General features: G+C 57.2%; 6 protein-coding genes across 6 annotated transcripts; 2 read left to right on the top strand and 4 right to left on the bottom strand.

Annotated features, from left to right (window-relative positions):
• Window positions 1-187: 187 nt before the first annotated feature.
• Window positions 188-2,117, top strand: SCHCODRAFT_02520808 (uncharacterized protein; the record flags this gene model as incomplete). The annotated part of the gene is made up of 6 exons (XM_003026271.2): window positions 188-340; window positions 398-930; window positions 983-1,024; window positions 1,094-1,211; window positions 1,273-1,932; window positions 1,995-2,117. 6 exons carry the CDS (start codon window positions 188-190, stop codon window positions 2,115-2,117), a joined length of 1,629 nt encoding a protein of 542 aa, XP_003026317.1.
• SCHCODRAFT_02644666 (glycoside hydrolase) lies at window positions 1,895-5,150 on the bottom strand. The gene is made up of 13 exons (XM_003026357.2): window positions 4,338-5,150; window positions 4,121-4,287; window positions 4,011-4,073; window positions 3,802-3,879; window positions 3,722-3,753; window positions 3,601-3,662; window positions 3,436-3,550; window positions 3,327-3,379; window positions 3,098-3,225; window positions 2,681-3,028; window positions 2,387-2,557; window positions 1,977-2,229; window positions 1,895-1,931 (listed from the first exon to the last, which is right to left on the bottom strand). The coding sequence occupies exons 1-12, from the start codon at window positions 4,774-4,776 to the stop codon at window positions 2,200-2,202; spliced, it is 1,686 nt and encodes a 561-aa protein (XP_003026403.2). The 5' UTR covers window positions 4,777-5,150; the 3' UTR covers window positions 1,895-1,931; window positions 1,977-2,199.
• A 254-nt stretch (window positions 5,151-5,404) lies between these two features.
• SCHCODRAFT_02520694 (uncharacterized protein) lies at window positions 5,405-6,086 on the bottom strand (the record flags this gene model as incomplete). The annotated part of the gene is made up of 2 exons (XM_003026358.2): window positions 5,405-5,896; window positions 5,952-6,086. 2 exons carry the CDS (start codon window positions 6,084-6,086, stop codon window positions 5,405-5,407), a joined length of 627 nt encoding a protein of 208 aa, XP_003026404.1.
• A 2,164-nt stretch (window positions 6,087-8,250) lies between these two features.
• SCHCODRAFT_0238601 (uncharacterized protein) lies at window positions 8,251-9,874 on the top strand (the record flags this gene model as incomplete). Its single annotated transcript, XM_003026272.1, has 6 exons — window positions 8,251-8,268; window positions 8,304-8,402; window positions 8,432-8,525; window positions 8,577-8,630; window positions 8,681-9,122; window positions 9,208-9,874. The coding sequence occupies 6 exons, from the start codon at window positions 8,251-8,253 to the stop codon at window positions 9,872-9,874; spliced, it is 1,374 nt and encodes a 457-aa protein (XP_003026318.1).
• A 926-nt stretch (window positions 9,875-10,800) lies between these two features.
• SCHCODRAFT_02127253 (uncharacterized protein) lies at window positions 10,801-11,687 on the bottom strand. Its single transcript, XM_050341879.1, has 2 exons — window positions 11,578-11,687; window positions 10,801-11,511 (listed from the first exon to the last, which is right to left on the bottom strand). Exon 2 carries the CDS (start codon window positions 11,300-11,302, stop codon window positions 10,862-10,864), a length of 441 nt encoding a protein of 146 aa, XP_050197158.1. The 5' UTR covers window positions 11,303-11,511; window positions 11,578-11,687; the 3' UTR covers window positions 10,801-10,861.
• Window positions 11,688-12,230: 543 nt separating this feature from the next.
• Window positions 12,231-13,307, bottom strand: SCHCODRAFT_02644653 (uncharacterized protein). The gene has a single exon (XM_050346400.1). It carries the CDS (start codon window positions 13,188-13,190, stop codon window positions 12,561-12,563), a length of 630 nt encoding a protein of 209 aa, XP_050197157.1. The 5' UTR covers window positions 13,191-13,307; the 3' UTR covers window positions 12,231-12,560.
• Window positions 13,308-13,743: the final 436 nt, after the last annotated feature.

Raw genomic sequence — 13,743 nt, 5'->3', positions numbered from 1 at the left:
TGGCTCACCAAAGCGATGTGCATGTCTCTTGCTGCTGTAGACGCCCGTATGCTTGGAAACACAACGCCGTCGGACTCCACGGGGGATGCGGCCAAACAGCGCAATACAAGCCGGCCGATCGCCCGATCGAGTAACTTGACTTCAACGTCCACTGCGACAGGAGCTCTGAGCTACAGCAACAGCAAAGATGGACCCAGTATATCGCTGGCTTGCTTCTCGTTCCATCTCGGGATATTTTGGACTGCAGGTGGCAAAACCCGCGCTGAACAATCTCCCGTTCGATATCTTCTTGATCATCGTCAGTTATCTGCTACCACAAGATATCATCGCTTTACGAAAGGTACAGATCATCGAGATATCACTGAATGAATTTCACTGCTCATTCTGTGCCGGATAGACTTGCAAGGACCTACAGTCCTTGACTAACGCGCGGCCGATATGGACGGCGGCAGTCCGTGAGATGTGCAAAAGGAACGGCGTGTTCCTCGCCACATACGACCTCGAGGGCATGTCTCTAGATATGCTGGAGCACGCGGCCACCGCCCCTCTGCGCTGCCTCAATCTCCTGCGCTCGCGGAGCGGCCCGCGCGCGGACTTCACCGGCAACTCAGAGCGCAGACTTTCGCCACTGGCAAGGCAAGCCCTGGCCCTCCGACTTCCTGGCGAACGCCCGTTATCCAGCTACGGGGAGGACCACTTCAACTTCTTCTCCCTGGTCCCCGGCGGTCGCTTCCTGCTCGCGACCTCCAAAAGGCACTTCCACATCTGGGATCTCGGCCAGAACGCGTATTGCGGCGTTCGACCGCTTCCGCTGTACGTCAAGACCCTCGATGAGCTGCTGAAGGAACCGGAGGAGCCCTCTTCAATGGGATGCAACATCATGATATATGAAGCGAAGGAGCCCGGGAGAATCATCTTTGCGCTGTACCAGTGAGTAACATACATGGTTCTGGCTTGGAGCGCGCCGTTGAGTGAAATACAGCGCACATGTTGTAGGCGTCTTCGAAGTGGACTTCACAGCCAGGTCAGGCAATCGTCGTCTAAGCGTGCGCCTTCTGTCTAGACTGCACTGCGACTTTCTGGCTCGCACTAGGTCTATGTCCGATACGTACGTCGTTCTGAGTGCTATCGAAGGTGTAGACAGTACGCCGGTAGTTTGGGATTACCGACTCAACAAGTTCGCAAGATTAGACACCCAGCGCAGCGGCGAAGTCAGTGTGTCCTGCGAAATCGGCTTCCTTGGTCCTTGACTCCAACTCACAGAACTCACAGGCGTTCCTCTCTGGAACGAGCGTGATCCTCCCAGACCGCACACGCATCCGGCTGACCAAGCTCACGGAATTTCACGAAATCACAACCGCCCACGGACGCCGCATCCGCTTCACCGACCTGCCCAAGCAGTGCGCCCCCCTCCCCATCACGATGACCCCCGCGGAGGACGACTACACGGAAGCGTGGCTCGTTCAGAAGCCCTGGTATTACAAATTCCCCGCCTCCTCCGAGTTCACCCTCCTCGGCTTCCGCGACCTCCACCACTTCGACATGGCGCCCGTCATCTGGGTAGACCCCTCGCACGTCGGCGTCCTCCCTAGCCAGTATCCCCTCTACCGCGCCAGGATCCCGCGGACCGTCGAAGACGAGAACTTCAGCGCCGCCGGTCCGGTCGTCGCATCCTGCGAGGGCCACATGTTTGTCGTCTTTCACGACTCCATAGACGAGGTCTCGTGCATGACGTATCGCGCGACAATGGACGGGACAGCAGCGCTGCCCGCCATGGCCCCTCTCACGCTTGACCTGATGCCGCAAGTGCGAGATTTCGACTTCTGTCCCGCTAGCGGGAGATTGTGTCTTCTTCTGCATGATCAGGTTCATGGGCCAGACGAGCTTGCGGTGTTGGACTTTCTTGTGCCCGACCGTGGCTTGGCTGAATGTGTGTCTTTACGGGGACTTGAGGGTAGCGCTGACCATCCTCCAGGAGGCTCCTCATCGAATAGAAGTTGTCTCCGCCCCTACGCACCACGGCGTTTTCCGGCGCCGACGAACGAGACGACAGTGTGCAATTCGATTCCGATTTACCGTCCAAATACAGTCCAAAACCAAACCTCGTCGCGTCATGAAAGAGCGCTTACCGCTCTGGTCGTAATCTTCGGAACCAACACCCGAACAGTCTCGCTCCGAGCCTTCATCTTCCCCCGGTGCTTACTTCCCAAGCCCTGAACGCACAGCGCCCTGCGTGAATTTCAGTATCGTGGACGAAGACTGACATAGCTGGAAGGTCCGACCGCGACCCAGTTAACGGCTGCCTCGTTCACCGCATTACACGAGTTTCGGTCGCATATGCGCCTCCGCCTGCCCACACAAAAGGAGAAAAGAAGATGCCGCTCACCACCAACGAGGTCCCATCATCCTGATCCAGCGACCACGCAAACACGCCCGCCAGCCCCGCATCGCGCGCGTAGGCCGCCTTCGAGTTGAGCGAGTATGTGTCGTCGTAGGTCACGACCGTCTGCGCAGACGTGTTGTACAGGAAGGGCGTGTCGGAGCAGTTGTCCCAGGCCTGCGTTGTTGTTTAGCGGCAGCGAGGAGGAGACGAGGGAAGGGGAGTGGAAGGAAGGAAAAGGCAGGAGGGGGGGGGAAGCGGGAAGTTCGCGCGACAGCGATAGTGGACAATTCCACTCACCATCGTAAACCCACCAGCCTCGCCATAGTTCCCGTCGCTCTTCTTCGTGAGCGCGCCTGCGCTAACGAGGGTCGAGAAGGCAACCTGCTGGCCCCAGTACGAAGAGAGGTCCGCCTTGACGGTAATAGGCTGCTTGGCGGCCTCCTTCCGAGTCGTCGTGCCGTTCCCTGCCTGCTTCGTCGATTCACCCGAGTCGGCGGGTGATGCCTTCATATGCGGATGCGGAGCATACAGGAGTCCATCCGACGAGCCCTCGGACAGGACCTCTTGCCCGCCGTTCGTAACCTCCGCATTCGTACCCGCGTGCGCCTTGGGCGCGAAGCTACCCGTGAGCGTCGTATCCGAACTCTACGATGCGTACTCCTCAGCAATGTGCGCCCAAACGCGAGCATACGCGGGGTAGAACCACCGACTCACCTGGCTCACGTAGCCGTAGTACGGCACGCCAAGCATCAGCTTGTTCGCCGGGAAGCCCGCGCCAGTCCATTGCTTGACGGCAGCTTGAGCGGAGGCTTCTGGATGCGCAGATGTGCCACAAAGGTTGCCTTGGTAAGAAGATCAGCACATGAAGCGACCGCCGAGGAGCAGAGCAATGAGCTGGCAAGGGTGCAGAAGGGGAAGTGCTCTCAAGACGCCTTCTACATACCCAAAGGTGCATTAGGACCTGGATGCGCGCTTGCGCCAGTCACGTCGTAGTTCCTATGCAAAGTTCAGTGCCATGAGCTCCGCGACAAGAAGTGTCGCAAAACACTTACATGATCCCAACCCAGTCCATCACTGATGCGTAGGCGCTCACATCACTTAATGGCGACCCATTGTCCCCAATCCACGGCAGGTGCGCAACTGCCGCTGAAATGGTCTTGTCATCACCTACATATGGTCAGGAAGAAGTATGATATTTCAAGGACAATCTAGCACACCAATCTTCTTACGGATGTCCTTGAGGAGCGTGAGGAGGTTCGCGGCGTCGGCGGCGTTATGACTATCAGTATAGAGGAGATCATGATGAGTGTATGCGCATAGAAGAGGCCTTCAACTTACGGATTGCCAGCGCCCTCAGAGTTCGGGTATTCCTAAAGGACTGATGAGAAGCGAGACTTAAACGCATCGAATTGACGCACCCAGTCGATATCTATGCCGTCGAGGTTGTATTGGCTGACAGCGTCGGCGAGAGCGGAGGAGAATGCAGAGCGGTTACCCTGGGGAAGAAAAGTAAATGCGCATGCTGGGGTGCGTCGAGGTGGGTATATGCGCATGGAAACAGTAAGGCCAGGGTGTCGTAAGGAGAATATAAGGCAGAAGGACTGGAGGAGAGGTAAATCGCGCGTACCTTGCTGCTGACCGCATTCGAGAACCAATAGCTTCCGCCCCAGCCGCCGACTGAGAGGACGACCTGTAGCAGTTCAAGCTGGGTATATGCTCTGTAGATAATCGGCCTACCTTCGTCCCTGCGCCGTGCGCCGCGCTCACCAGGCGCTGCAACGTGCTCTGGCTTCCGTCATCCCAGTTGAGACCGTTGCTTTGGTTCGGGGTCGCGAACGCGAAGAAGAGCAGGTCGTACTTCGAGAAGTCGATGTTCTCGGGCGCGATGGTGCCCGTACTCCAGTCTGCGTGCTCGTCAGCCCGAACGTCGTCGAGGGTGCTCTCAGTTGCTCACCTGGATAGTACGCGCCGACGATCTGCGACGCCGCCTTCGTCTTGAAATTCAAGGCGTCCTTACGCGACATGGTCGAAGGCAAGGCGTCCTCGGGGTCGAATGCGCCTTTGCTTGTCCCTGCTTGCCCGAGGAATTCCCTGAGCGCCGGATGCGCTGACAGCTCCGGGACGCGCAGGACGTCATTGAGGAACGCTGACAGCCCCGCCTTCCGCTCCGCGATCAGCGCGTCGTCCGCCCACGCCGACGGCACGAACGTCGTCGTCAGCAGTCGCTTCGGCGGCAGCGAGAACGAGCCTGGCAACGCCGCCGCGAGCGCAGCGAACTCTGAGTATCGACGAAATATGGGCTTGCCCTCGCCCACGCGCACGGTGTAGAGGATGTGCGGCCGCGGGTGCGACGCGGTCGTATGCGAGGAGATCGTCACTGGCGGGGCGCTCATCGTCTCAGTCCTCGCCTGGGTCGTCGGGAAGATGCTCTGTGCGCGCAGCAAGTGCTGGGCATCTTTATGTGACCGCAGCCGTCCCCCTCTCGCGCATGATACCATGATCCTTCCCACCCCCGCGAGTGCTTCTCGGCTGGAGACCAGAGGGCTATCGCACGCAAGAAGCGCGCCCCAGGACCTCTGTTGCGACGCGCGTGACCCGCCTGTATCGCGCTTGTTCTGGATGACGCGGAAGATGAGGCGCGAAGCAAGGTTTTCTAGAGCTCCGGACGCTGAGGTGCGGGTCTTGTTGTCCCTGCGCGGGTCCTGCTGCGTACCTGTTCACGCGATAGTGGTTCCAACAGAGACATGATGGGTTTCGTACGCTGAAGTGACGACCAGAGAGCTTTCTATGAGACTGCACATGAGAGATTCGGAAGAAGCCAGGCAGAAGCCACAGTTGCATTCAACGCACGTGGCTGGCATGATACGAACCGTGGGAAGTTGAGCTTTCTAACTTCCATTGCCAAGCTATCGGGGATGAGAAGAGTAGGCGAGTAGAATTGTCGTCGCGAAATAAAGACTATATAAAGGTAGCCACGAATAGTCATGAAATGGTCAGTATCCCTCATTTCAATCGTCCGGGTCACCACGGCGAAATGAGGGAGAAAAGGACCAGCGCCAACGCCGCCACCGCTCCCATTGACCCCGATGCACCCCTCATCGCTATCGCACTGTTCTCCCCATCTGCATTCACCAATGGCACGGCCGCACCGATGGTGGTATTCACACAGTCCAACATGTTCGTGTCGCGCCACCCTGGCAATGGTGTCGCCGTAGCATTGTCGTCGTTGGACAGGGCAGCGGTGTTGTTGTACCCATCCAGCGCGAGCGCCACACTGGAAGCGCGGTAGTATTGCACGATGGACTCAGCCGGCGGGGTGTTGTTGTACGCCGTCACCGTCCTCGATGTCGAGTTCGAAAGCGATGAAGCACACTTGGAGTACACCTCGTCAATAAGCGACGTCGTCGTCGTGTTATCGGCAACCACCCAAAGCGTGGTGTTTCCCGAGGCAGACGCGAACGAAACCGTGGTCTGCGCACCGCCCGGACGAGACGAATTGTCAGGCGAACCGTACTGGAAATAGGGGTCAGATGTGTGGCGCGACGATCGAGCGACGAAGTTAACTCACCTCTTTCCTGCCCTCGTCGATGTAGTGCACTCCCCCATAATAGCCCGCGCCAAAGACGATCGGCCAGTAGTAGAAGGGGAAATTACGTCCCGCGACGCCGCGCCCTGTGTAGCCCGGATAGCCGCTGCCATACATGCTGGGGATCAGAGGTAAGCACCATGAATGGCACGCGTCAAACTTTTCGCATACGCACCTGGACCCGTATATTTGCGACCGGCTACCGCCGCCTTCCGTCCTGCCCGCAAAGGCCCCTGACGAGATTTTCGTCGTCGCGCCGCCCCCGCTCCCGTACGTGCTCGACGACTTGGACGAGCTGCCGGGGATGGAGATTGGCTTCGAGCCCTTGGAGCTCGATGACGAGCTCGAGGAAGAGCCCGATGACGAGCCGGAGCCGCTCTTGCTGCCGCTACCACTGCCGCTCTTGCTGCCGCTACCGCTACTGGAGGACCCACTGCCGCTCTTGCTGCCGCTGCCACTGCTCGAGGACCCACTCCCGCTCTTGCCACCCTTGCTGCCGCTCCCGCTGGAGCCGCGGCCACCACCGCCGCGCCCCCCTCCACCTTTGGGGGAACGGGCAACGGGCGTGGTGTCCTTCGAAGATTCGGAAGGCTTGTCTGCTGGCGGCATTGTCGGTGCGAGATGGGGGTGAAGAGCAAGGTCGATGGTTTGTTGGCGCTTAGGATTCGAGCGCTTGCAGTATGTGGCGTCTATTCGGCGGATGATGATAGTTTGCGTCGGAAGCGCTTGAGTGTGGGAGAAAAACGCAAAGTCTGAGCGCTCGATTATATATCGTAATCTGGCGCGCGCCTAGACAAACGTGCGGGCGATGTCGATGAGTCTTAGATCACCTGTGAGACCGGCTGAGGCGCTGTCCGGGGGGGGGGGGGAGGGCTGGCGCTCGGTAGAAGTTGGTTATCAGGGGAGGGGGCGTGTAACATAGGAGGAAAAGCTGTAACCTGTTTTTGCTCCCGGTCGCGGCGCTGTGTGCGGGCGAATCCATGCAGCGCGCGCTATGATATTCTTCCACTGTGAGCGCGCCCACGCAGCAGCGCCGCCCTCGTTGCGGGCACAATTGACGACGAAGAGTGAGTCCGATATAGCGTGTCACCCTGCCGGCCAACGAGAAGGCTGAGTCTGGCAACTTCTGCTAAGGCCAATGCCTAACAATCGAGGATTCTTGCCATTGAGCATGAAAGAGTTATTAGGCGAGACCGATCTGTATCATGTATGGTCTGCCTCCACAGTGGGTTAGCATCCAGCACGGCCACAAAGTCGGCAGTGTAGATGTGAAGGCGACAGCTTATCGCCTTAAGGCTGTGTTTTTGATGTTCTCGTCGGACCGGAGCGGCCTTCGGACTTTGCCGATAGTTCGCCACGCGACTTGAGCGGAATAGCCCTCCTGCTCTAAACCGACAGTAATGCCCCGGCTGCAAATCGACTTCGACGCCCTAAAATACTCCATGAGCGAAGAATACTGTCAGAAGACTTTGAATAACGTTGCATGACTGCTCAAGGCTGTACTTCGAAAGGTGTTCGTCCTCTATTGTCTTTGGCCGGTCGAATGGGACGGCGCGCGAATGTGAACCATTGCGCAATCACGTCTTCTCGCTTTCAGCACGGATACTTCGCGAGTTCTTGTTGGTTTGTTGGTAATCTGCTCAGGACTCTCAAAGCGCTATTGTCCTTCGGTACGAGGGCAAAGTTGTAGATCTTCACCTCGCCGCGAAGGGGGTTGGAAAGCAGCCGCACGGACCGAGACGGCCGCTATGCCGTCTTTTCCCCTCCCGTCCCTCACCATTTGACTTACTCTTCGAACGATGGCTTCTCGTAGCACAGTAAAAGCGCTATCGCTTCGCTTCATTACTCGATCGCACAGGTGCAGGCAGGCAGCGCTCGTCAAGGATTGTCGCCATCTTCCGAACCGACGCTATGGCCTTACAGGTCCGGTCTATGGCTTCCATGTCATAATCACTGGGAAGCTAGCTCCACGTGCTCACACTCAGCTCGAAAGCGACAAGCACCGCCCTGAAGTCGAGCTTCTCCGGAAAAGTATTGCCCTCTATTGTTACGACATACGGAAGCGCAACCTCGTATGGACGGCAACTGCATAAGAAAGCCCTAGCATACTGAGCTCGAACGACTTCATAGCGGTATTTCAATTGTCTTTGCGCCAATTGTCTTGCGTGTCGAGGGTGCCCTTGGCGACGAGACGCCGTATAAAACGCCACCGAGGGAACCGCGTTTCCCTTACGTCTCTCCATCGCTCTGGCAAAAAGTCGTTAGGATCATCAAGCGCCCGATGTCATATAGCCACCCGGTGCGTGCTTGCGCGTCCTTGGTTTGCTCCCTTAGTCTAACTTCAAGGAAAGCACGACAAGTATAATTGCAGGTCAGATCGTGTTTGGTGTAGCTGCCTGTGTCATATGCGAGATAGCGACCTGCCTGGACTCGGTACGTTCGATATTCCCTCAACCCCATAGCTCATGAGGCTAGATTTTCTAGAAAATCGTACTCTATGCAGGATCGAAGCTGACATTGCCGCGGGTATCGATGTTGGTCAAGGAAAGACAGCAAGTGAGTCCACTCACATAATTTTGCGTGGATATCGCATCTGACGTACTTCAGATGTTAACATGGGGTTCGGGCACAAGTACGGAAGCTTGCGACCGCGCAGAGCCTGTGAGATTCTATTTCATGTACGCTACGCATCTCGCTGAGATATCCAATAGTAACTCGAGATCGGCCGCGCTACCTTACTCGACCAGCGAAGTCGTACATCGACAAACTTCCAAACGAACTTCTATGCGAGATCATTGCGATGTGCGGTGATCCAAATGCCACCTTCGACTACCCTCGCGATCCGCGCATGGATAGGACGGACATCACACCGCGCCATAGCTATAGCTGGGTTACAATGATGGCAGGATACGTGTGTTCGCGCTGGTTCACTGTCACTCGCGGCTGTCCTACCCTATGGACGCTCGTAGACTTTATGTCCTTGCAGCAGCGTCACGTCGTGGTCATGAGACTTTGCCTGCGCTACTCCGCCGGTATGCCTCTGACTCTGCGCCTGGACGAGACGTCCACCACAGACGTGACCATCGGCCTGATTCGTCGTCTTGCGAATGCGATTGCGGAGAATGCAGGGCGCTGGAAGGAGCTCTCGATCTGGTTGGCCAATCCGTTCGACGCATTGGACTCGATTTTGGCCCAGGGCGACGCTATATTTTCTTGAATGCGGATACATGCCTCCCAGGCTCGACAGCAGTCTTTGGCAATCGTTCTATGGTTCGCCCAGTCTTCGTCGGCTCCAATGGTGGGACGAGCCGTTTGACCTACTCTTCGCCTCAAGTGCCCCTCTCGGTCGGCTTACGCACGTCGGCGTCAAGCACATCCAGCCCAAACATTTCATTTTGCTTCTCCAACTTTGTCCTCAACTCGAAGTACTGCAGGCCGTGTTTCAGCCCTCTATCGAGGACTCCCGTATCCCGAACTCCGAGCTACTTCCATCTGATACAGAGCTCATTACGCTGAAGAACTTGCGCGTGTTGATGCTGAACGGATTGGAGGACTACAGTCGTTTATACGTCCGCCTTCACGTACCCGCACTCTCTCGCCTCGAGTTACACGGGTCAGGCGTTCAAGCGGTGTCAATGAGGGACATGCTGAAGAGGTCTGACGCCCAACTGCGTATGCTTACTCTGTTCTGGCTTCTGAAGGGATGGGCGGATGATATCAAGGCCCTGCTGCAATATCCTGAGATGCTGAGCCTGACTATATTTCGCTATGCTCCCTGCATCGGTGTTTGGCAGACGCCTATGTCGGAGACGATCGATATGTCACCCTTCGTACCGTCGCATGTCCGGGTCTTTACTTCACATCACAGGGTGGCCGAGGACGCGTACAGGGAGACACGGCGCTGATCATGCTATATGCATCGTACACGATGTGACGTGCACGGAAACGGTCTGACGGTGCATGTGGAATAGTCATACAAACTACATAACTGGACGGTATCTATCATAGCCTTAGAATATGAGCGAGGGATGCGCAGTCACCATCTCGTCGTCCCACGCGCGCGATCAAAAAGACCTACGAGCATTTCACTGGGGACCTAGCAGATAAAGCCTGTTTTTCGAGTGGGCTGGCTCACGCCCGGCCCGGCGTGGCACATGCTTAACCACGTATATACCGTGAACAGTTTGAGACCTTTGAGGTCACTGCAAGCGACCAGAACCGTGTATCAGTGCTTACAGACTACGCTCATAGGAAAGGAACATCCAAGACATGAGTATGCTGTGGATTCATCCTCGTCGAGGGAATAGAAAAATGTCACTATGGGTCAGAAGCGCTTGCCACAATTGACGCAGCCACAAGCACCATCCAATGACCTCCAGAGTCCGCCGAGAGCGTGTATCGGACGAGCGTTCATCCGTCGTCTGTCATCAGCAAGGAGCAAGGGAGATAATCGCGGGTGCCACCGGTTGAGCCGTAGCTCAGTCTGTAAGCGCTCGACGCTGACTGACCTCCGGGATGTCAGCCGCAGAGATATCGTCCTCGATCTCGAGCCGCCGCCGTGTAAGCCGGCCGAGAAATTGGTAACGATGAGCCTCGGGGCGGTATACATCTCGATGCTCGGCCTCAACTTCCAGAGGAATTTTAGCAGGTGATTTTTTAGAACGACGGGACGGTGCAGTTGATTTTTCTCGAGTATGAAATTCTGTGCTTCCGGATGCGTACCAGGCCTAGCCTTCGGCACCTCTACGGTGGCCATAGTCCGGCGGTTTGATGGTGAGCAACATCGCGTCCCCGGAGTCGGCAGAGCGGCGGGCAGTGGCGACGCCGCTTTTAAAGGTGCCTTCCGCCCGCTTCGAGTTTTGCCGCCATCGTATACGCCAGGCACGGAGAGGTCACGTAGTTCGTCGGTCCTTGACCTGGGCATCGCTCGGCCTCAGACAGTCAGTGGCGCGGAGTCCAAGTTGTGGATAGAGCGCGTCGCGACTTCGTGCATTGCGCTGCGGCCCGCACCGGTCGCGCGTTAAACAGGTATGCAGAGGAGCTGCTGATAGGCCAGAAGCCAGCCAAAGTCCTCGTACTTGGTTAGTTACTTTCGCTGAGCGGCTTACGAGGGGCTCGCGTTGAAGAAAGTGTACTGAGTCTCCGCGTAATCGCGCAAGAAGAACGGCCCAAGAGTGGTGTACTGAATTCAGAGATGCCAGTTGGGAGAGAAGGACCCCACAGCTAGAACGAGAACGCCAGGGAGGCCCGAGGGGATGTCCATGGCCCCGAGATATTGCCATGAAGCAGCGGCAGAGACGTAGCGAAGGCCCCATTCGTATGGAAGGTGTCATCCCATTCGCCGTAGACGCGCCCCGCCATCAGCCTACGGAAGTCTCCCGCACGTCGCTCTCGAGTGAAGGACGCAGAGGTCGGTACCGAGCGACGATGGTGGCGCGGTAGGCTTCGATAAGATACAAGCGGCAGCGCAGCCACCAGTCGGCGGGCGGGATCACAGGTGAAGTCGACGCAGTCATAAGAGCAATCCATTTGCAGCGCCAAGCTGTCCAAAAAGCAATGTAAGTAGATGAAAGCCGGGAGATCATCAATCGATAAAGTGCACACTTACCTAAAGCGGTGGATAGGCTTTGTTGGGTGTATTTATGGCTATCTGAGCTTGTTTATGGCTCGCCGAGCCTGTTGAGGCGCTGCGGGTTCTTGACGCATAAGGAGGGACCTGGCGCATGCGCTTGTGGGCGGCCGCGAAGAGTTGGGGGCTGAACGTTGAATTGGAGGAGGGCGCGTGCCGGTCACGGGGTATGTTGAAATTTCGAGAGAGCCGCTTCGTTGTCGGCCGCGAAGGCGTCGGGTAAACGCAGTCCGTGTAACCGAATATTGACGACCAATTGAGAGGTTTGGCAAGTAGAGCGGCTAGCGGGAACCCGGACCTCAGCAGGCTCAGAGTCGGACATCACTAGTACTAGTAGACCCAGTCGGGCATCGCTAGGAGGCGGACGTTACTAGTGGAGGAACAGTCCGAGCGCATAGGACTTCGCGGGATGCCGAAAGGAAGGCAGAGAGGTCACGAGCAGTCGAGCGTCGATAGGCCGGCCAAGGAGCGCAAGGATGATAGAACGGTCCAGGACATCTATGAGGTCGTACGATGGTGCGGTAGGATGGTTCCAGTTCAGCACACGAAGGTTAGTCCAGTAAGCCAAGCGGAGACGCAATGAGCCTCAGTCCAGTCCAAGGCTAGTTCCTTGCCTCTCCGACCTCACGGAGTCGCGGCGGGCTCAAGTTCATAGATAGGTCCGAGCGTCAATAGAGGGAAGGCACAAATATGGAAGGAGGTGAGAAGGACGTTGCTTCGACGGCTTCGCCGTGCATTCGTCGTACCGGAGGGTGCTTCGTCCTGTACTGAGGAACCCCGGTCCCGCGTGAAGGAAAAATGGGACCCTGCATAATTAGACGCCTTGACTTCGCGTGGGACCCACCCAGGACCTGAGGTCAGTGGCGCGGAGTGAGGATTGCATTACCGTAAGCTGAGAAGCCGGAGTGACGGATAGGTCATTGAGCTTAGGGAACAGGTCGTACGAGTAGAGCACAGGTCCTTCAATTGAGAAGTCGAGCTCGGCATCCTAGAAGCAGCGCCACGGAGGGCGAGCGAGGAACAGAAACGTCGCGGCCAACGGTTGATGCCATGGCGGCGAACAAAGGTGCGATAGCGGGCGTTGAGGCGGTCGTGTGCGCATTGAAGACGGTGGTGGTCTTGTGCGTTGATGAAGAGATTGTGAGAGGCGCTAAGGGGCCGCAGCAGCAAGGATAGCCGTCGGAGGGGATACGCCGATAGCGTAGTAGTCGGCCGTTAGGAGATGCTCGGCCATCGTCGAAGAACAGACTCTCGGTCGTCGTTGGAGACGATAGCGTCAGACAGTGCGATTGAGGAGGTGCTAGCCTGAGATCTGCGAGGAGCTGGCATTGAAGCTTACACGTATGTGGCATAGAAGCGGGGGCGCATAGGACATGGAAGCGGATGCGTAGTGCAGCTAGACCCGATGGTACACGTAGGTTGCGTTCCCAGACGTTCTTGCCAGGACGTAAGAGACGTTGATGGGTTGAGAGCCCGAGCGAATGAGGAAGGTTCACGAATGGATGAGCGAAGAATGAGCAAGTAAGTGCGTCGTCGAAGCCGTGACCATAATTTTGGGAACGACCACGAAGGATTCGAGAACGAGTACGCATCGCGGGACGTCAGCAACTCTGATGAGAGAAAATCCAGGCGAGCATGACAAGGAAAGATGCGTCGATGAGCCAGGTATGCGTCGTCGAGTAAGAGCGTGACCGTAAGCTTGAGAACGGCCAAGGACGAGAAGGACGAGCTATAGAACATCTTCCCGCGTGACTGGCGGGATTCCCGACAACCTTTGCGGGTCACATTGTTAGAATTATAGACCCAGGATTAGAGTTGTAGGCCCGGCGGGCGTGAGAGGATCGCGCGTTGAGGGTGGATTGGCGAGGCCGCGTGTGGATGCGTCCTGCTCGCCGGCCCCGGCGAGCATGCGGGATCGTTCCGCAGACTTGGGGAGGGCCGCCAAGATTCGCCCGTGGGGGCGGGCTCAGAGTCCCGGATTCCAGGGCGGGATCGAGGTGAGTGGAGAAGTATACCCCGCGCGCTGGCAGGAGAGGTTGACGATCGACGACCGGAGCAGTCGCCCACGTTGCTCTATGGTGCGACTTCTGGGGTGCTATTCACACAGGACCAACCTGTTCGTGGTCTAGGTGGGAGACGCGTTTA

Source organism: Schizophyllum commune (genome assembly GCF_000143185.2).
Source record: "Schizophyllum commune H4-8 unplaced genomic scaffold SCHCOscaffold_16, whole genome shotgun sequence".
Lineage (NCBI taxonomy): Eukaryota > Fungi > Basidiomycota > Agaricomycetes > Agaricales > Schizophyllaceae > Schizophyllum > Schizophyllum commune.
This window is presented reverse-complemented; position numbering and strand designations above follow the sequence as displayed.

What these genes read in the sequence shown, in the direction of transcription:
- SCHCODRAFT_02644666 (XM_003026357.2), bottom strand. Translation starts at nt 4,776, where the DNA reads ATGAGCGCCCCGCCAGTGACGATCTCCTCGCATACGACCGCGTCGCAC. An exon ending in CGTCGGCGCGTACTATCCAG is followed by an intron (nt 4,288 to 4,337) that starts GTGAGCAACTGA and finishes ACGAGCACGCAG; the next exon opens with ACTGGAGTACGGGCACCATC. An exon ending in ACGGCATAGATATCGACTGG is followed by an intron (nt 3,754 to 3,801) that starts GTGCGTCAATTC and finishes TCAGTCCTTTAG; the next exon opens with GAATACCCGAACTCTGAGGG.
- SCHCODRAFT_02127253 (XM_050341879.1), bottom strand. Translation starts at nt 11,302, where the DNA reads ATGACACCTTCCATACGAATGGGGCCTTCGCTACGTCTCTGCCGCTGC.
- SCHCODRAFT_02644653 (XM_050346400.1), bottom strand. Translation starts at nt 13,190, where the DNA reads ATGCGTACTCGTTCTCGAATCCTTCGTGGTCGTTCCCAAAATTATGGT.